Here is a 22,718-nt window from a genome sequence, read left to right as displayed (position 1 = left end):
CTAAAAATGGTTGACAAAGCTTCATTTCCATCTTATAATGGTTAACCAGAGACACAATGCTGTAATTATGTTTTTTTAAAACTGGATATGGATGCCACATTAAGGAAACTTCTCAATAAGAGGAAATAGTTGCTTCAGAATATGTTTGCTGTTGTATTCATTCAGGTTGACCTTGGCAAGAACAACAAAATAGAAGGACTATAATAGCTACCATTTATTGAGGAGGTATATTAATGTTTTCTAAATATCAGTCACAGTCTTTATCTTTTCAGAGAGAAAAGTTCTCCTTTTGGAAAATGGTCATGATTCCCAAGATGGAAAGTCTCCATCACCCTGCTGGTTCAGAGCTTCTGTCAGTTCTGTTATTTCATACAGTGTGGATGTGTTAGTCAGCTCAGACTGTTATAACAAAATGCATTTATTTCTCACAGTGTTGGAGGCTGGAAGTCAAGACCAGGGTACCAGCATGGTTGGGTTCTGGTGAGGGCTCTCTTCCTGGTTTACAGGCGGCCACCTTCCTATGTGTCCTCACATGACAGAGAAAGAGAACTCTGATCTCTTCTTCTTCTTAGGACACTAATCCCTTTATTGGAGGCTCCACCATCATGATCTCATCTATTTCTAAACACCTTTTACAATCCCCATCTCCAAATAGAATCACATCGGGTTTGTACATATGAATTGAGGTGGAGGGAGACATAAATATTCAATCCATGACATTGGGGAACAGAAAGTGCTGCCCAGGAGGAGACAAGAGCACAGTGCAACCCCATTATGGGTGGAGGTGTTGGTCAAGGTTGAGGTCAACCTTGGCATCCTATGAAACCCTTCCATGTGAGTTTAGTGCACATGGAGACTGGCGTGCATTTTGCTAGTGAAGAGGCTCGTCTTTCAGGACGATGTCTTTGTAATCAATGCTGAGGTTCTCAGACGCGTGCTAGAAATAAAGTTTAGTTTCAGTGACCACCTCTGTGACCACCATCTCTCTAATTCAGGAGTGACTAGTGGGAACACAGACCTCCGAGTAAGGCAAATGGCCCCCTTTGTTCTCTAACACAAACATGTGGTGTTTATTCTATAAGCTCTTCCAAATGACAGTGAGGATAGCAGCTATAAGCTCTGAGCACTTACTGCGTCTGTTAGACATTATGCTAAATGCTTCCATGAACCATATCCTTTCATCTTCACAAGAATCTCATAAATTGTTATTCTGTGTTTGCTTGTTGTCATTTTACATATGTGGTAATCTAGGCTCAAGTTAAATAAGCTGCCAATTACACAGCTTATAGATGGTGAAGCCAGAGGCCGAGGACGGGTTGCAGGACTCAAGAGCCCACAATGTCCAATTATTATGCCACACCACTCCCTAAACATGTGCCCTCATCTACCTTTTCCTTCTTTGGAGGGGGTTTGGGCCATAAATAAATAGATAAGTAAATAACTGTGTACCCATTCTATCCTTAGGGAATTAATTTGAGGTCTAAAGAAATACAGGTTGTATTTATGGATGTGTCCTCTGCTCGTGTTCATGGATGCCAATCCAGGCTACGGCACCGGAACCTCTGATGGGAGTGTCTGTAAACTCTGGTAGTAAAATAGATTAGTAGCTTTTCTTACTTCATTTTATGGAATCATTTATCAAAAAGTAGCACAGCTCCATTTTCTGCTGGCTCCAGTTAGCCTCAACCTGGTCAGCAGGCCATACTGCAGAATCCTTAAAGAGCAGCCTGGGCTGTGGGGAGAGTGGGGGTGGGAGGGAGCTCGCAGAAAGCACGGCGCTGAGAGTGCTGCTCTGACCCAGGCCCTCTGAGACTGGACTCGGCTGAGTTTTATCTGGTGGTTCATGCCTGGGAATGATGTGAAAGCAAACAGCTGTGACCAGCCACACACCCACAGAACCCCCTAACCCCATTGCACCATCCTGGAAGGGTCTCCTACAACATCTGGGAAGCCATTATACCTACAACAGTGTGTGGAATGTGTCCTGTAAAAGACATAATTTCACTACTATGAAAGTTCAGAACTTTTGTCATTTTACTGAGGATGATTTGCTGTTCAACAAAACTTTTTAAAGTAACCTTACATATTTTGGGCCTCTGGAATAGGTACAGAATCCTGAAAGCCATGCTTTACATAGGTACCGTGTTTCCGTGAAAATAAGACCTAGCTAGACAATCGGCTCTAATGCATCTTTTGGAGCAAAAATTAATATAAGACCCGATCTTATTTTACTATAAGATTGGATATAATATAATATAATATTATATTATATTATATTATATTATATAAAATATAATACTGGGTCTTATATGAGTTTTTGCTCCAAAAGACGCATTACAGCCAATTGTCCAGCTATATCTTATTTTCAGGGAAACACGGTAACTGATTTTAGGGTTGTTTTATTTTTGGAGGCTAAGCAGGGGTGAGTGTTGGAAAGCACAGATCATGGAATGCAGTCTATTGTTTGGGATATTTGTTCTACTATTGACCAGGTCCATCTTACTGGCCCAAATGCAGGAGTGAAACTCTTCTGTCCCTTCCCAGTGAGTGAGAAGGGCACTCACTGGGAAGGGAGATAAAAGAGAGACAAAGTAAATACCCTTTTCCTCTGTTGAAAGTCTCTTTTCTTCTTCTCCTGCCTGAGCACCTCTCCTGAGCCTATTCAGTTTCCTGCATTGCCTCTTGCACAAAAGCTACCCAGTGTCAACTTATAAGTCAATTACAGAGGGGAAAAACACACAAAGCCATTACAAGGAAGCAAAAGGTATAAATGGCTTGGCGCACCCTAAGAATGCTGACCCATGGCTGAGCCACAAGAAAGTAAGGACGGCAATGATTTCTCTTTGAAAGGACGGGGCTCAGTGTGTAGAGGAAGCTAAGATGGGGCCATTTTTCAAGTAAGGATGATTGGGACTGGATTTGAAATGGACGTGTTTTTTAAAAAGCAGATCTTTTGCTTTGTTTTTCCCATATGAATGTATATGAAGCATGTTCCTTAAAAAGAGGAAATAATAGAAAATAAATCAGTAATGTTTGTTGTATACCAAATGCTGCCATTCATGCTTTATCTAAGAAGATAAAACAACCTACAGAGGACAGGAGGGGGACATGCATAGGTAAGAGTGGCATTAAATTCAGTCGGCTTTCTATTTCTACGGGGAGCAAAGCAAGTTAAAGGGAGAGCTAAAGTTTTCAAAGAATAATTTAGATCAGGCACCCCACAAAGTGACAAGGAAGAAGATAGCAGTATTCATCACCAACATAGGCTATAAAATCAGCCTTCTGTCCTCCACTGTCCTGCCCTTACCCCCCACCCCACACCCCCACACACAGGGCTATTCTCAACACAGCACGCAGAGTGATCCCTCCCTCACGGTCCTCCCTCAGATCATGTGTCCCCCCTGCTCTATGACGACACTGACGCCCTACGGTGACTCCCCATCTCACTCCGAGTAAACGTCAACAATAGCCGGAAGCCCACACCTGCACCTCCTGGTCTTACCCTCCGACCTCCTCTCTTACTGTTCTCCCTGCCCTCACTCAGCTCCAGCCTTACCGCTTCCTGGCTCTTCCCTGAGAGGTCCCCTCAGGGCTCTTTACTCCTTCCCTCCAGCGGTAGAGCTCCTCACAGTCATTCGACTCCTTTGTCCCTCTTGTCTCTGCTCAAATGTCCCCTTTCCTTGACCATCTGATTTAATATTGCAACCCTTTCCAGCCGGCCTTATGTTTTTCCATAGTACTAATCACCCACTGACATATTCTATATTTTACTTGTTAATTTATTGTCTTTTTTCTCCTTCTAAAGTGCAAACTCCAGAAGGTCAGCGAATTTTGGCCTCTTTTGTTTGCTTTTATAGTTCCAGAGCTAAGAACAGTCTTGACACAGAGTAAGCGTTTAATATGCATTTGTTGAGTCAACAAATGAGTGGATGAACACAATCACTGTATTTGTGGGGGTTCATAGGGGCATTCACCTAAAGGAACCATTGGTGGGGAGCCAACACAGTTAGGGCATCATTTGTCCTGGAATTAATATTCAAAATGCCCCTTCTAAGTAGCACCTGTCACAGATATGTAAGCCCTAATTCTTAAGAGGAAAGGTTTTACTATCACTAGCTTCTGTTCATCCTATCAGTATTTTAAATTCCTGCACAAATCTGGAGAGAAAAGACAAGACGGTTAGCCTGGAAATACATTCTGTGATTTTCTTTCCTCATGAATTTGAGCTGTTAATTAACTCTCACCTATAACTTTCATTAATGATGGTGAGCTTGCAGGCTGACTTGGAGAGGGGAGAGAAAGAACACTGACTACTGGAGGAGATATTTCCTGGTGGAGACCAAGACCAGCCCCCTGGTAAATCCTGTTGAGCAGTAGAGATGTGTCTCTTTGGGGAAGAGGTGCAGGAAACAATAGCGGGCAGTAGGGCATACAAGCATGAGAAAAATCAGAATTAATCGATTTCCCGTGTTTCCTTCTAGAGACAATGATCTAAAACTCTAAAGCACAAACACTCAGCCTTTATTTTTAACAAACCCAAGCTACTTCTTGTCACACAGGAAAGTGTGTTTGAGCCGCTTGCGAAGCACAGAGTTTTCTAACAAGTGTTCCTAGACATAATTTTATTACAGCAGTTGACACACAACCATAGCCACCACCCAGCAGCTTTCTTGGACACTGGTATGTCTGGCTGAGGGGAAACTTCTGGCCTGTGTGGCTTGACTCTGCAATTACCATAATCTCCACCCTCCTGAGGTCGTGCTGGTGGAGTGGATTAGTGCACAAGCCTTTGGGGTCTCTGGAGAAGAGAGTTCAAACCCCCCAGCTTAGCTCATAAGTAAAGATGAAGGGGCTGGCCTCACAGTTTATCCCCTTTGGGAGCAGTGAAAAGCACAGCTAGTTATGATTATTGACCTCGTTCAGAAGAAGTACAGCCAGGAATGTGGTGAACTGATCCTCATCCAGAGAGACCAGCCACGGCCAACAGCCTCCTGACTCTGAATTCATTCTGGACTTTTTCAAACGCAATGTGAATTTTTTTCAAAAGACATCACAGTGTGACTGTTCACTGGCAGAGAAAAGCATGTTATTTTGCAGAAGTATCCATTGGAGCTCAAATAATTTAATGGAGATAAAGTAGTCTGCGACTATCAGCACATTGTGAAATGTGTTCTCTCGTCTTTTCTCGACAGGTGTATTTCTACTGGATTTGCAGGGATCCCAGTGCTTTTGAGTGGTTTGCTGATCTCTTACTCTCACTGGAAACACGCATGAGTGAGCAAGGGAAAACTCACCTTCTCAGTTACCATATATTTCTTACGAGCTGGGATGAAAATCAGGTATTGATAAGACTCTGAGGATGAGCAATATTATCTAAGTCCTCTCATAACAGAGCAAAGAGCAGTTTCAATAATGAGCTATACAGTTACCCAGTAGCACGAAAGAATCATTTTTATGTTCTTACCAAGGGAAGGAGAATCAAATAAAACCAGATTAGACAGAGCTATTCAAACCATAGCAGTGAGAGAACTTACAGTTAACCTGCCACGGAATAGAGAAACAGATTGGAAAAGAGGGTGATTAGTGAAGACAATCCCAAGTTTGGAAATCCAAGGGAAAAAAATGTCACTACAAGTTGCATTTGTCATTTTAGTGACATCAAGTGAATATTATTGACCAGCTGCACTGTCTTGCTGAGCTCCTAATTGGTTCTAATTCTATGCTTTGAGCTGTTCCGAGTTAAAAAAGAAAAATTCCCCTGGTATTTACATTCAACACTTTACATTGTAAAGAATGTGAGCTTCTACAGAAAATAATCATTATGAATGCATGATTTATCTAGAGATTTCTTTTTCCTAAGGTGTTCTTAGAAACTGTGTGCATATATGTGTATCCCCCAAAGATCAAGGTCATCTGTCGTAGCAGGTGTATTGTGCAGTGTGTTGTATTAGAATCATTACGGTGGACTTCACCGAAAATAATGTATATCAAAATATGGTACTAGGGTCGCATTTCAGTGTTGATAATTTTAAATGATTAATATTAAATTTTAAAATCTTCAAATATGGAAGCTAACGGCCAAGTGATTACTAGGTTACAGAATGTGTGTTCTAATTAATCAGCACTTCTGTAGCAGCTCCTATTGATATTAAGTTTAAGGGAACTGTGTTTGAGCCAAACAGATTTGCATTAATCACTAAATTTATAAGTGAATGCGCTCCTGCCAGCAGCAAGTAAGCACTTTCTCCCCCACCCCCACCCCACCCCCACACACACATTGGCCCTACAGGACATCACTGTAATATTATAATGACTGTGCCTCTGCATGAGTAAGACTTTTCCTTAAAATTCAGTAGCTACGGTAACTGAATTTGTAAGGTCCTATTTGCAGTCAGCCTTTAAATATTTATTCCTCTGAGATCATTTGAAAATAGGTTTCTTCGGAACTAGGCTTGAAACATCTTAATGAATTAAATAGTGTTAATTATATTTTCCAAACATTTTCCTTATTCAAGTGGGATTTTTGACTAATGATCTATGTGGTGACGTTCAGGCACAGCCTTTGTCTTTTGCTTTCTGGTAGCGTGCTCGCTCTTCTGCTTCTAAAGTGAATTGATCCTGAGTTTCCATTTTGCAACTCATTTGGGAGTTGCAAGAGTGGGGCTCTGTTTGATTTTTGTGACAATACAACTTTACCCATCCCATCTCTGCCCCTTCCAAAAGTGCTATTTAAGACATACTTTTTTCCTGAATACAGGTAAATTAAAATTGACACGTTCTGCAGTTTTTACCATGTCATGTTGGAAATTCTTTAGATGCTCAAATTCCAGGAAAAAATAATTGGTGCGGTCTGTTGGTAAGGAATCAAGAGGCTATTTTCGAAGTAGCCAATTGTTAAACTGAAGTCAACAACCTCAAAGTGGCAAAATGACAAGCACAGAAGGGACAGATGGAAAAGGTATTACACGGGGCAAATCAACAGGGTTTGAAAATTAATTGAGCATTGGGCTGAGAAATATGGAACAAATATAATTCCAAATGCTTGAACATGAGTGACTGGTAACTTGATGGTACCAGTTCCAAAAGTAGGAAAGGCCTTTTTTTTCTATTAAATAATGCCCACACTTCTTCATAAGTACTTTATGGCCCTTCCTTGACTGATGGCAACCCACCTGTTCTGTTCCATTCCCATCATTTTCCTCTGGCACTGGAGCTACCAAACAATGCATGGGCTCCTGCTGTGCCATACACCTTCCCGTCTTCCCTCACATGTCCCCTCTCCCTGACATGTCACTTAACGCCCTCTCTCCTCCCCACTGCTTACTGCACAGAATCATGTTTTAAAGCCCCGTCCCCTGTAAGGCCTTCCCCAGTTCTCTTAATCAAAATTACTTGGGGTTTCACCGGACTCATTTATTTATTTCTCCAGAGTACTTTGTTTGTGTCTTTAGTGCAGAAAGATCATGATCTGATTCCTACGGTTGCCGTTGTACACGTGGGCGGCCCCTCTCTTCGATGACCAGTTCCTCACAAAGCACAGACCTTCTCTCTTTCTTCCATGTATCTCTCCACTTGTTCTACACTGCCCGCTTGTAGGATCACTCAACTATTGTACGTGGAAGTAAACAGAAGTCACACGTTATTTGGGAAGATGACTTTTTAGCTATGATGACCAATTTGAAGGAAATAAAGAAGTCTACGTAAAAATGTGTTTGGGGAATTAGAGATGCTGGACTCTACTGAGGCAGGAAGATGAGGGCTTGGGGAAGAAAGTCTGGATTCATCGTTATGGATTATGTGAATTGGGACCAGGTAAATGGAAGCTCTTTGGAGAGTAGTGGTCCAGCATAGATGCAGAGAGCTGAGATTGGAGACAGGGAAGGCAGCTACCCTTTGAGACAGGAAAATATGATAGGAAAACGAAATCTGATGTTACTTCCTTGAATCAGTAGAAGAGCCAACGAGAAGTAGAAGAAATGGGATTTTATAATGCAAATGGGATCTAAAAGAAGCAATATTCAGCTATGTGGTGAAGAAGCCACAGAGAATAAGGCCTGAATTGGTCGTTAGATTTGGCAATTGTCAAAAGTAAATTGACTGACTCTGTCTTCTTTGCCCACAGCAGACACCAGCTTACTCTATGGCGCCAGTCAGTCCTACTGTTAAGCAAAAGGGCTGTGGGGGTGCAATGCTGCCACTCTAATCTGGAGGCTGATACAACTCTGACTTTGAGTTCCAGTTCTGATAACAGGGCTTCTGCCCACTGCCAAGGCTCAATCCTCAACTAGCGCCTCAGTTCTTACTCCTGGACTCTTGTCTTGAACTTCATCTTTACTCTCTGTCTTGATAAACCTGCCCTCCTCTTGCCATTTTTCTCCCTCCTGAAGTTCTTCTCCCAAACTCAGTCCCTATAGCAGTCGTGCTACCTGGTGTCAGACTTGTCTGATGGCAACTTCCCGCAGCCTGGATTTCTGTGATTCCGCCATCGTCGACCATCATCCACTTGGCCTGTTGGAGCACTTCCATTATTTCCTGCTCGACCTCCCCACCCCCGGCTGTTTTCCTAGATGGAAAAGGTCAGCCGGGGAAGGCAGGCGCTCAGCAGGGGAAGGGTTGGACCTAATAGGGTCGTTGGCCCACCTGGTCAGGAGCAGGAAGAGTTAGGATGTGAGCAACACAGTGGCAAAGGGTAGAACACACAAGTGCAAGAGCCACAGAAGGGTCTAAGGAACAAGCACAGGAGATAGAAATCCCAGGAGATAAAAAGCAAAGCAGCTACCAGAACTCAAAAACAACAAAATTATCACTAGGTCTGGTAATGGTCAGAGTCTTATCCATCAGCCACTAGTTACCTGATGCCTGGCTGCATTCATTTTATTTGAAGTCAAACCACTGGGCACAGAGCTCCACCCTGGCCCCTTGTGATTCTCAGTCACCATGTGCTGTCTGCCAGACTCAGCACCCGCCCTGCACTTGAACCCAGACAGTACACTTCAAACCATTTCAACCTAGGAGGCAGATCTGATCGTAAGATCTTCTTCCTGGAGGTTTCCTAGCCCTTTAATCTGGCAGTGCTTTCTCAAATCCCCAGGGTTTAGTAGTAGTGAGTGGATGGGGACAGAGGTACAGGTTAATTTTTTAAAAGTTTGGCAGAGAAAAGGAAGTAGCGTGGTGCTTGCTTTCCCTTCACCGTAGTTACTCTATTACTCTCCTCTTTTTCAAGAAAAGTGTTCCTCCCAGGTTCACGTTACTGCACATCTACTATGCGGAAGGTGCTTTGTATCAATAGTTTCCGAAGAGGAATATGTACAAAGAAACATGAGATATGACTCCTGTCCTAAAATGCAGAGTCAGTGATACCTGATAGTGACAAGCATTTCCAGCCCCACGAAGAATGTTTTTGAGTATTAAATCTACCCATGAGCATAGTTACTTCATCTTTTATTTAGTAGCAGATGCCTTTTTTTTTTTTCCTGAATGTCATCTGATACCACAATTTTTATTCTAGGCTATTCACATAGCTTTACACTGGGATGAAAATACTGACGTGATTACAGGATTAAAGCAGAAAACTTTCTATGGAAGACCCAATTGGAACAATGAGTTCCGGCAGATAGCCTACAATCACCCCGGGTAAGAGACTCCCTTTCCTCTGCTTGCTGAGCGCCTCCCTGGAGAGACAAATGTCTGTTGAAATGCCAGGCTATTGGGCACGAGCTGGTTAATGTGCAGCAATGGGCATCCTGTTTAGAGATAAAACATCAACCTTACAAACGCTGGTCATGGATATTTGGGGAACCACGATCTCTGCTTGACTGGTTTTATAACATCTGACAATTAGCGATTACGTTGAAACTGTCACTCCGAAACTCAGTTAAAGATAGTGTTTCTTAAACTACCTATGTTTTCAAGAAAACTTTGGTGAACAGGTGATCTGTAATCACCCGACTGGAGAATTCACTTATGTCCAACTGTAAACTGTACATAGCATGTCTGGCAAAGCAGACAGAAAATGTTATTAGAAAATGTTATAAAAGCAGGCATTTGGGCTCGGTGGGTAAAGACCAGGGTCTGAGCCCAAGCGCCTGGGTGTAAACCCTGGCTCTGCCCTTACCAGCAGTTCACCTGGACAGGTGACTTATCCCCCCATTGACTTAGTCTCCTTCTCCGGAAACCGCAGACAACAATAGTGCTTACCTCCCATGCTTCTGTGAGGGTGAACTGCGTGAATATGCACAATGTGCCTAAAACAGACTTTGGATTCAGGAAATGTTAGCTGCTATCATTATTCTTATTTCAATTATTACTATACTTATTATCATTATATAATACACTTGCATGTAGAAGAGGAAGCGCATTTGTTCTGGGACCATAAAGCGGGAATGGAGGCTGTGCTTTCTGATTCTAGATGTTACTGGCTGCATAACATTAGCTTGTTCAAGCTTTTGGGCTCCATTATAAAATGTGGACGGTACCATGCAGTCAGTGTTGCTTTTATAATTTAAAAAAACAAACAAACAGCATGTTGAAGTGCTCGGTAAAGTACAAAGCACTAATGCAAACATTTATCATTGTTACTATGTGTCCTCTAAGTCCGTCTTTGTTTTGAATCTCCATCATCTATGGCTCTTGAAAGTCAGTATGTCCTATTATTGTTTTTGTTTAAAGAATACTTTCCATAGTTGAGCAAAGACCTGAAGGAAGCGAGGCAGTGTGCCATGTGGACAACTGGGAAAGAGAAAGGCAGCACGTGCAAAGGCCCTGAGGCAGGAGACACTGTTCCTGGCATGATCTAAGAGGCCAGTGAGATTGGAACAGGGTGGGTGAGAGGGAGAGTAGCAGGAGAAGGCATGTAGGAGAAGTAACTGGGGAAGAGTGACACGTCATTATAAGGCGGTAGATTTTATTCTGAGAAGGGAAACCACTAAAAGGTTTGAGCAGAAGAGTGACATGATCGATCTTGTGTTTAACGGGATTGCTTCTGGCTGCTGTGAGAGAATAGATGGTAAGGGTTCTAAGGCAGACGTGAAGAGACCAGCAAGGAGGACAGTAGTGGTGGAAGCTTGATTAGGATCAGTGGAGGTGTTGAGAGCAATTCGATTCTGGATATTTTTTGAAGGTGGAGCTGACATGACATGCTGATGGTTTGGGTGGAAGGCAGGCATGGCTCAAGTTAGAACAGACTTACCAATTAATGATATGCGGATGACTGCAAGAAGAGAGGTTGGCAGGCACTGGATATCAGGTGTTCCATTTTTTTTTATATGTTTAGCTTAAGATGTCTGCTATGCATCCAAGTTCAAATGTTGAGGAGGCATACGAATACCAGTCTGGAGTGTAGAGGGAAGTTCAGGCTGGAGATACACATTTAGGAGGTATCAGCATTGGGACATGTCAGCATATAAAATGTGTTTGGAACCATGAAACTGGATGAGATCACCAAAGAAGCAAATAGAGATTGACAGGAGTTCCAAGAACCACAATATTTGGGGGATATGGCAATATATTCTCTATTTGCAGGTTACAGACTTTAAATTACTCACAGGTATGTTATGAATCATGTCATTTAGGTCTTCTACACCCTGACCTTTTTTCTGTCCATTTTATCAGTATTGAACCATTAAGAGTAAATTAAAATCCACTAGGACATTTCTGACTAATTCCCTAATGCCTGTGATTTCCCTATTGTCCTGCCATCTCTCCACTCAGTTCTGGTATTGCCACTTTATGGTCTTCCTTCATAGAGGTTATTGCTTCATTAAACTTGTTGTAATTTTCTAGTATTTTTTATGCTCTATGGAATACTTCTGTGGTGAATATTATTCATCTTTTAGCCAGTTAAGCTGCTTTTTTTTTTGCTTTTTTTTTTCTTATTTTCTCATTGTGTCACAACTATTCCACTTTCTTTTATATTGTCATTGAATTTGTTACACTTCCCTGGAGTCTGACGGAGTTTTGGTGAGAAGGGAGGTGTGGAAGGAGTGACGAGGTAGCATCCAAAGTTCATCACCCATGCAATTCCAGTGGCCTCTTTCTTGTGAATTCCCTCCAACTTAACATGCCCCATGCGCTCTGATACTCCTGCCAACCCTTTCTACAGCCTGTGCCCCGGCAACCTGCCCAAGAAAACCTGGACCTAAAACAAGGGTGTTCCCTGTGCAGGCTCTGGACTCCTGACCACACCACATTCACACCAGCTCAGGGCAGAGATAGTTGGAAGGCATGGTTGTGGGGACTTACTCCTGACCTTGGATTGTCCTGAGAGTAAAAGACTTCTGAGAAAGGCCAAGAAAAGCTTAACGTTTGCCTTCAGGGTTAAGGGAAGGAGGGAGTAGACCAGCTGAACAATCACTTTCCCCCAATGGCTCAGCCTCAGATGACCTTTAAGAGCCAGCCACGCCCCATAGCAAGTGGCCTTGGGACTCTCCAGGCACCACTCCTGAAACCCACTTGCTCCATTGCCCCTTGCCTTGACTCTTGCTGACACTTAGCCTAGAATCCAGTTCTGACGCCCTATCTTCTCTTCAAATATGGTACTTTGAACCCCTCCTGGCTTCTGGAGTTTGAGAATCTGGTTTCTCTGGGCTCCCTTCTCAACACCCAGTCCTGGCTCTGGGACCCCCAGCCGGCCTCCTCTGCGCCCTGAAAATCATCACCCTTCATCTCACAACCATAGGGTATTTCTCCACAGGCAGAGGCTGGATCGTTTTATCTGTGGTTTCCTTAAAAAAAAAATTATAGGCAGAAAACTAATAAAATGCTACAAGTTCATATGTTATAGCCACATCAGGCTTTTTATTGCTATTTTCTCCTTTTGGAAAAAAAAAAAAACATAGTCATCTAATAAATGTATTATACTCAGTTTTCAATGATCGTGGAATGAATATTCCTACGTTGCAGGCTTTTGATGCAGATGTATCTTGATGTTAAGTTCTTATAGATAGAATCACTCTTTATTATGATTTTCCTTTATTAACACCTCACATTGTATTAGGTTGGTACAAAAGTAACTGCGGTTTAAAAGGTTAAAAATAATTGTAAAAACCGCAATTACCTTTGCACCAAGCTAATATTTGTTTATTTTTGTTACACATGAAATTCGCAGCCCAGTCAGGAAGGCCTTTTAAGCCAAACCATTTAATTATCTCCCTTCCCCAGGAAAGGTGTGAGCCAGAAACACAGCACCAAGAGACAGAGAGTGCAACTGAGTTTGCATAAAGTCTGCCCTCAGAATTATGTTGTGTAGTGCTGAGAAGTGAGTCTGTCCAGTTTTTCAGAGAGTAAGGAACAGTGAACAGTTGGAAGATAGGCACGTGACATGGGTATGACTTTTCTTGTTGCCCCTGTGAGGAGTGTGTTCATTCCTTTTCAGAAGCCACAACCAACATTTACTACGTCAACATACTTAAAGCCCAGCTGAAATTTTTAGTCCAGTAGGGACGTAAACTCTCTTCCTGATGGAGGATTTCATCTCTAAGAGAGTATAAGAGGCCACCAAGGCTTGGATGTCACAGACACAAGCCTCTATAGCTTACTTCGTAGGCCCAAATTTTGAAAACGGCGTGTTTCAAATAGCCTTAGACTCTAGAGTACCACAACTTGTTCTATAGCTTCAACTATCAATGTCATTAATATTAGACACCTGTAGGCAGAGCTCAATTTATCATTTTGTCCCTGGAATGCCAGCTCCCTGGGAACAGACGAGTCACCGATCAAGAAAGAGCTTAGTACCACCCTCCCAAAAGACTTTTAAAGTGACCTCCTTAAAATAATTTTGTTTTCCGCTGTGCAAAAGAAGATTTATGTTTAATGAAGCTTTTAATGAAGAAATCTCGGAAAGAGAATGCCAATAAAATCTAATTTTTAAACAAGAAAATTTAATATGGAGAAGTATTTCAATATCCTGGCCTTTGTCCAGATATAGATGAAACACACAATCCAATTACGGTTCTGCACAAAGGACAAAGTAACATTAATTTTCCTCAAGATGGTTATTAAAGAGATAAACAGTATGTTTTCCCCTGATTATGTTCAGGATACGTTTGTTCCCAAGCCTACTTGGCGAGTCCTACAAGACAGGTCTGTCATTAGCTCCTATCTTTTGGCAAAGTTAGGTCAGAAAGAATTGGTGGGTTTGTTAGTGGCCTCAAAAGAGTTTCTTTGTTCTTGAGGACCTTTGAAGTGGGCTCTCAACCATTTCTATTCATCAGCGAGAAGCCAAGGATTCTCAGGGCTTACTCTTTTAAAAACATTTACCTGTTTGCTCAAAGCTGGAGTTTGTTCTTGTTCTAAAAAGAAGGAGGTAAATCAAAAGAATAAAGGGAAGAGGGGCAAAAATATTTTTTTTATAGAACATGAAAAACAGCACCAAAAATAAAGCTTGAAGAGAAGCAGATCAAAGAGAATAGTGCAAGCTTTAAAGGCACCAGAAAATTGCAAAAATAACAGTAATAGAGAAACAAATTGATGGACATCAAAATGAATACAAATAAGGAATGGAGAAGAAAAAAATTAAACAGAGATCAAAGACTGAAAGTTGAAAATGGCAAAGTGTATTCTGTTGTTATTATTTACAATTAATTTTCATAATTATATCAGCTGTATTACAAAAACACAAGTGTAGTTTGAAAAGAAAATCAACAAATAGTAAGTGGATGTATAAAAAGTAAGTCTTTGATATGCCCCAAATCACATACACATCACAACTGCTACGCGTTGCTTAGTTTAGACAAGCATAGAAAAGTCCTATAAAACAATGGAAGTTATTCTCCCAATTAAAATAGAGTAGGTTTACTAAATACATCTTACTAATCGATAGAAAAGTGTATCTTATAGAACAATGGAAGCTGTATTTCATTTTTCGTAAACATTCTCAATATTTTCCCAAGCTTTAGACAGATATTCAGAAAATCAGGAAATCGTTTCCAAGAAGGTAGACAGAATGAAAACAAATATATTTTTGTCACATCTAGCTACTTTTTTGATGAACGCACATTGTGCACATACCCAACCTTCTGGATGTATGGATCAGTTGTTTTTAATTAATTGAACAAAATGAGTTTCCATAAGACTCCAATCTTTGATCTTACACTTCACATATTTACAGTTTGCCACTTTCGACTTATCTACTAACAACTTCACCATGCCTTGTAGGCGGGAAACTTTATGTAATTAATTACCATAAAAACTTTGAAGAGGTGGCCATTTTTTCATGACTTCAATAGAAATGTTTCTTTTATCCGGAAGGAAAAAATAAAGAATAAAAGAATACTACCATTTGTTAGAACAGTTCCGCCCAACCCAATGATGAGGAAGGTGCTGACCACATGACTGGGAGCCTCTAGTCCATATTGTATGAATGTATTTTAGACCACCCATTGTTTCCAGAATGTAAAAATACCTTTATACTAAATTGAGTACATGTGTCCATCTGGTAGCACATTTGCTGTGTGCACACCCTCCACTTCTCATTTGTACGTGCATATGTGCAAAATGGTTTTAAATGATATTTTTAAGAAATTAACATTCTGATTATAGCCTACCAGGCCCTCTGTCTAACAGGATATATCCTACACATTCATTATATGACTGAAATGTTCAGAATACTCAAAGAAAGAGACTTAAATGGAAATTCCACAAATGATAGCTGCATGAGAAAAATAATGCCACCATAAACTTATGACTGGCATATTGTTAGCATATTGAAATGATACCTTTCCACCAAAGAATACCAACTCTCCACTTATAATCAAATAGAAAGATTCAAGGAAAGGTACCAGCACTACTCCATTTTATTATAGGTGGGATGAGGGAGGTGAGTGAGCCCAAGGTCGATTTATCACTGCTCTGCAAAGTTTCTTTGGGGATATGATCTATCAAATCATTAGATATGGCAAAAATATTAGATTATTTCTGTATGAAGGTGTGTATATTTCAGTGTTTTATCAGAGGGAGGAGGGGACAGGGTAGGCAGGAAAATGGCTCAGCCGTTTGCGGGGATCCAATGCTACAAGTCAACTACTTTCATTTCGCTCTGCTCTTTGACTATGACACCCTCAAAGACAGCATTCTTCTCTATGCTCCTGACAGCCAAGCACAGTGACCAGCCTCAGCAAGTGGGTGGACAGTGAGAAGGATGAGGAGCTGGAACAAGAGTCCTAACTCTTGTCAGGGAAGACGGAGTCTGTGCGAAGAGGGCAGAAGTGCCACAGCAATGAGGAAGCTGTCAGGGAGGGCTGCCTGTAGGTCCTAACAAACAACAGAGTAATTAGGATGCTCAGAAAACTACAGAGCAGACTGCTGCCCATCAGTTGCAAGATGGGTTAAAAAAAAAAAAAGAATAAAACTGGTCCACACAATTATCGTCCGTGGTTATGAAAAAGAAGATGCTGTACAAAACATAATTATGTGATGAATCATTTGGAGGCATTTCTAATGAAAAACATTCTTTAGGAAAGATTAACCGGAAGTTGTGTCCATTGTCTGATACCGAGTTGGTAGCTCTTGTCTTCTTTCAAAACCTTCATAAATCCACGGGAAGCTTCTGTTTATTGATTTTATTTGCAGAGAGCACTCAGGGTATAAAGTAATTTGATTTTTTTTTTAAATGGAGTTTAGGGTCTGCCCCTACAGGGTTATAACTTACCAAGCATAAAAGCCAACACATAAAAACAAACATACAATTTAAAGAGAGAAGGGCTCAAAGCAACAGAACTGGGAATCCAGCAAGATGGTGGAATGACCCCCGGGCGCACCCACTCTCCCTTATGTCTGCTGGATGGAAATCTCCTGGTGGGTGACATTTTGAATGCCTTTCATGCATTAGTATTGCTGAACTCTTTTGAAAAACGCCTCAACCCCACAGAGAAGAGATGATAGTTATTTAGCAAATAAGAGAGGGGAAAAGAGGATTTTCTTTATTGTTTGTCAGAGTTAAATCTAATGCTGTAATGTTAACCATTTTTGCGGCTTGTGTAAAATTTGTCCCTTTCTCATCAAAGTCAGCAGCTCAGACTGATCAATGCCGCCAATGTCCCTGACCCAAGTCCTCCTGCGTGAGCAAACTCGGCAGGCTGTAAACTGAAGAGTAATGCCTCGTGTTTTTATATTTCTTTTACAGAGGAACTTTTTTTTTAAAGCAATCGTGGGTAATTAAACTTTATAGAAGGATTTTTTTCTTTACCAACCCCATTAGGGTTCTGTTGCACTTGTCCACTGCCTCATAAAAATAAAAATTAAAAAAAAAAAAGACAATGCTGCTGCATCTGTGCCTTCATCACTTTGTATGGATTCTCAGCTCCATGATTCACCGTTCGCATTTGTGACCCAAAATCACTGTACTTGAAATCACAAATGCAAGGAGGGTAAGCAAGTCAAGCAAAAGAGTGCCATGTGTGGGAACAAGAATGCACAAATGCTAGCGAAGGACTGGCCTTTCAGCTGTAGCGGAAGGTACATAATGAATGTCTTCTGTGAGACTTTGGTTATTTCATAACCATGACAGGCACACGAATATAGAAAAGTGTGTACTTAGCTGTGCAGTGTAATAGCCACAGCTTCAAAAGAAGCAAGGTCGCTGTGAACTGCTGGGGACGCCAGTGGTACACCTGGCAGCCAGCAATCAGAAGCCTTTGAAATGGAGTCTTCAAGGCAGAGCATCAAAGAGCATCCTCAGCTTCTGTAAGCAGTCACTGTGGCTGCAGATGGAGGGGCAATCTCGGCCTGTTGGGAACAGGCCAGTGGGCAATCTCTTTGGTGACACCTACACTAATGGAAAAATATCACCACCCATAACAGCATCTTTGAACCTAGATGCAAGGATACCTCTGGGCATCAGACACAGAACCAAGCTGTGACTCCTCACTGGGAAAGGTTTTGCCTGACCCATCGATCATTGCAAACATTTCAGTCCAGAATTCAGAAAGCCTCTTGATAGAGTTGCTCCAGGAAGCCTGGAATCATCTCTGGGTTACAGCCTATATCACATCTCTGTTCAGTTTCATGGAGCAGGCAGACGTCACGTGGGCTGTAACATAAGCAGCCTGTTACTGAGAGCTCCTCATGTGCCCAGCACAGGGCAGAAAGCTGTACCTGCAGTGTCTTGTCCAATCCTACAGAGGTTCTAGGAGCGAGGTACTACCACTCTCCCCGTTTTATAGTTGAGGAAAGGGGAGCTTTGAGGAGATACTTAACATGCCCGAAGTCACTCAGCAACAAAGTGGTGGGACCAACAGCACTCTTAACCACTGCCTTATATTTCCATAAACACCTTACACTTGTTTCATTAAGTCATAAACTCGTATTTTTCAATAGGAAATATTTTCTGAAAAAGTACTTTCTCCAATTTAGCCATGGGAATGATGTCTTTAAAAATAGTTCTTACAGGTTTTAAACATACTGTCATTTGTAAATGAATCCACTTAATAAATTCCTTTGAAGCTAGAGTTTGAAATGTAATTGAATTATCAAATTCGACCATGGATATTATGGTCCTGGAACACATAATTCAACGTGGATACGATACACGGCAGAGAACCATGTTAATATATAAGCTAAGAAGAACAAGGCTAGAGAAGCACTTCCCAACAAAAAAACCAGGTACGAAGAGGGAGAGGTGGGGTAGTGGGCTAATCCTAGGGTCCGAGGGATTCCTCTAAGAGTGTTTCTCAAAGTGTGCCTCCTATACCAGGTGCTTCAGTATCTTGCGAAAAATTCATCCTTGGACTCGAGCCTGGGAACCTATAATTTAACAATCTGCCTAGATAACTTTATGCACAGCAAAGTAGGAGAACTTTTGATTTAGGCTAGAGTAACAAAATAGGCTTTTGCCAGAGATTGAGAAAATGTTGTAAGGAACAGTACAATGCAAGAGAAGGGGAAACGTGGTCTCTATAAGTCCACGTAGAGGCTGGCCCCTCCCAGCTTCCAAGACAACCTGAGTCCTACCACCGGTGGTGTTGTTTATGTATAAGAAGAGCTGGCAGTCTTGGTCACAGGATTTGAGCAGCCCTGGGACAGTCACTGTAGACAAAGATACCTCTTCAACAGTTTTCGGAAATGCCATCATTACAGATGACGACTGTTGGGTGACTATATTTCAGCAATGTCTTTTCCCTTTCCAACTCTTCTATTTGGCCTTCTTTGAAAATTAAAATAATTCCAACAGGGGAAATACACTACGTTGCTATGACATGACTATAAATTGTATTATCTATAAAAAGGCAGGGTTGAACAAGTTATTAGTAATCATGAACACTTTTAAAACCTTTCTGAATGCGTTATCACATTTTGCTTTTAACTAAACATACAATGGTGTCATTATTATCTTTGTTTTGCACATGTGGAGATTGAGGTCCAGTGTCTTGCCCAAGATCACAGATATTAACCTGCAGAACCATGTATTCATTCATTCGTTCATTCATTCATTCATTCAACAAATGTGTGCTGATTGTCTATTTTATGCCAGTAAGAGATGAAGACAGCAGACCAGGTTCCTGCTCTCAAGGAACTTACATTCTAGTCTCCATCCAAGAGGACACTAATCAAGGTCACGAGACTGAAAATCGAGGCCATCTCACCTCTATAAACTCCCTCCCCAGTCATTAGGGCCACCAGCCTCAATCTTCTTGTCTCCCCCTACCTGGGCGATTCAGGGCATCAGAGGACCCTGAGAACCTGTGAAAGACTGTGGTACTGAAAGTAGGAAAAAAAAAATCTGAGAAAAAAGGAAGTGAGTGGAGAAAAATCAACAAATAAAGTTACAACCACAACCACTTCACTGGTTTTATTAGGTTGGTGCAAAAGTAATTGCGGTTTTTGCAATTATTTTTAACCTTTATAATTACTTTTTTAAGTGTGTTTTTCCAGGACCCATCAGCTCCAAGTCAAGTAGTTGCTTCAATCTAGTTGTGGAGGGCGCAGCTCACAGTGGCCCATGTGGGGATCGAACTGGCAACCTTGTTGTTAAGAGCACCGTGCTCTAACCAACTGAGCTAAGCAGCTGCCCATAAGCTGCAATTACTTTTGCACCAACCTAATATAACTGTCTAAGCGTCTGGCTAGCTTTGCCCCTTTGTAACACTTTCTTTCCTCTCTTCCCCTCACTGCAGCAGCAGCATCGGAGTGTTCTCCTGTGGGCCTAAAGCTCTCTCAAAGACCCTTCAAAGGATGTGCCGCGTATATTCATCGGCCGACCCCAGGGGAGTCCATTTTTATTACAACAAAGAAAGCTTCTAGACATTGGAGATAAAAATGCATGTATTGTGTAAGTGGGTTTGAAATTTTTCCTGTTAAGGGCCAAATAGTAATGATTTTAGGTTCTGTGGGCCACGTGGTCTCAGTCACAACTATTCAACTCTGCCATTACAATACACAAACAGAGTAGCCACAAACAATACGTCAGTGGATGGGTGTGGTTGTGTTCCCACAAAACTTCATGAATGAGCACTGACATTGATTTTCATATAATTTTCTTGTGTCATGAAATATTCTTCTTTTGATTTGTTTTCAGTGATTTAAAAATGTAAAAGAAATTCTTAGCTCAGAGGTTATCTAAAACCAGATAGTGGACCAGTGGGTAGTTTGCTGACCCCTGATATGGAGAATTTTTCCCAGATGTGTCATCATGCTTAACAGTATGGGTATTGTACAACATGTGTCAGTTTACCACTTAAATAAAAAAAGTTTAAAAAATAAATAAAAATAAATAAATAAATAATGAAAGCCCTTCCTCTGGTCTTGGCAGTCTAGTTATGGTTCTTGCAGAAGTCCTGTGCAGAACAAGGTGTCTCCCTACTCTTCCTTCCAATTCTGTACCACTCCTAAGAACATCCAAGTTTCCAGGAAGCTCCTGGACCATTTCTAACTGCTAGATGGCCAGGCTACAGGGTGATTATTTCCTTAGGCAAGCAAACATTTCAGCCCTCTAATGTAGTATTTCCTCCAGCTGGAATATCAAGTCCTGTGGGGAAGAGCACTGCCAAAACTCTCACACGGAGGAAGGGACTGGTAAACTGACACATGTTGCACAATTCAACATGGAGACTAGCATGGTGGCTTGGATTATAACCTCCTCTAGAAGTCATTTCGAATTTCCATCACCCTGATGGAAGAGACATCTGCCTTATATCCAAACCTAATCTTTTCTGCTTAAACGTAAGCGCCTTTGTGCTTTTTTTTTTCATCTCTATAGACCTGAGAAATCACTAATGGGGGTTATCTTTCACAAAAATCTTTTATATACTTGAAAATGACAATAAAATCATCCTTTCCCTATCCGTTTTCTAGTCTAAACAACACTGAATTCTAACCTTTCATCCTAGACATATATCGTAGCCCTTCAATCACTCTTGTTGCTCTTCTTTAAATCCATTTCCATTTCATCACATCCTTTTAAAATGTACTGACTAAAATGAGACAAATATTCTAATATAAGCATGACTCGTACTAAATAGATGAGTGATATTTTAGATTTTGTGTGCCATATGCTTTTCAATGCAACTAAATTCTGTTTGCCTCTCTGTTTTTTCCTCCCTTTCTTCCTTCCTTATGTCTTTCTCACTTTTAACAAATACTTTTTATTACTACATTTTGATCTATGATCAGTTTGACATTATGCTCCAATTCACCCTCTGCCTCACAAACATATTGGGATTCTATTTTAAATTAAATACTCCCATTGAGCTAATCTTTCCATACCCTGCAGCTGTCTTACCCCAAAAGTGTTCCCAAAATATTCTTCATATCACCTAGTTTTTCCTACTAGTACCGGGGAATTTTTTTTTAATTTTTCTAATATTTCAAAATTGTTTTGAAGTTTAGCACCAGAGTCTAAATACTACTATTTAGCTTAGTACTATCTACAGATTTCATTAGTAATATCTAAAACTTTTCTTTAGATTTTTAATCATGTTATTGAATCCGAAGAACTCCACCATGCATTCTTGCCACTACCTGTTAACATAAGCTCTCAATTGGGAAGAGTAGTGATAACTAGCCATTGAGAGCAGTACACCACCCCATACTTCCTTAGCTTATAAATAACATGCCATATACAACAGAACAAAACATTTATTGAAATTAAAATAGACCATATTTTACAAATGTCCCTTAATGCTTCTTATGCTTAATACTATCATTCTGTCATAAAAGAGAATTAAACTGGTCTGACATGATTTGTTTTACAAAATCAGGTAGCCACTTAAGCTCTTTTAGGTATTTCTAAATTATAAATTGATCAATTATTTTACTTTATCCTCAAATACTGACATTGATTCCATGATTTTAAAATATACTTTAAGAACAATGTTGGGTATATTCCCTGATGTCTCAAAAATTATTTCTAGTAACTCTGCATTGCAATTTCTCACTATCTTTAAGTAACTATTGCTTGACGCATATCATTCAAACTCTATTAATTTTAGTTCGTCCAATCTTTTTGTGTATTTATTTCCCCACTTAATTTTGATTCAGTCTTTATAACTAGGACTTTCTACAGTCAAATGTGTATATTCAATCTTTACTTTAGCAGGAAAATGAAATACATTAAAAGATTTCCTCTTGGTTGTATTCAATTATTACTTTTCTTTCCCTTTATATTTGATAATAAAATGCACTCTTTAGTCAACTAATTTTGTCTAATAAATGAGAATATACTTGTCCTTAAAAGCAGATTTCAATCTCTGTACATTTCTCTCAATTTTCTTATAAACCTAAAGCTG

The 22,718-nt window shown here is 40.7% G+C and overlaps 1 protein-coding gene across 3 annotated transcripts in view; it reads left to right on the top strand.

The window, feature by feature from the left end:
- Nucleotides 1–22,718, top strand: part of NOX3 (NADPH oxidase 3) — a 63,669-nt gene extending 40,951 nt beyond the window's left edge. For all 3 annotated transcript variants that reach the window (XM_074333736.1, XM_074333735.1, XM_074333734.1), the window contains 3 exons: nucleotides 5,193–5,339; nucleotides 9,509–9,633; nucleotides 20,109–22,718. In XM_074333736.1, the coding sequence (XP_074189837.1) occupies nucleotides 5,193–5,339; nucleotides 9,509–9,633; nucleotides 20,109–20,235 (399 nt within the window). In that variant the 3' untranslated portion in view covers nucleotides 20,236–22,718. The remainder of the gene's footprint in view (nucleotides 1–5,192; nucleotides 5,340–9,508; nucleotides 9,634–20,108) is intronic.

Source organism: Rhinolophus sinicus, linkage group LG05, assembly GCF_036562045.2.
Source record: "Rhinolophus sinicus isolate RSC01 linkage group LG05, ASM3656204v1, whole genome shotgun sequence".
Taxonomy (NCBI): domain Eukaryota; kingdom Metazoa; phylum Chordata; class Mammalia; order Chiroptera; family Rhinolophidae; genus Rhinolophus; species Rhinolophus sinicus.
The sequence above is the reverse complement of the archived record's forward strand: the minus strand, read 5'-3'. Positions and strand labels throughout refer to the sequence as shown.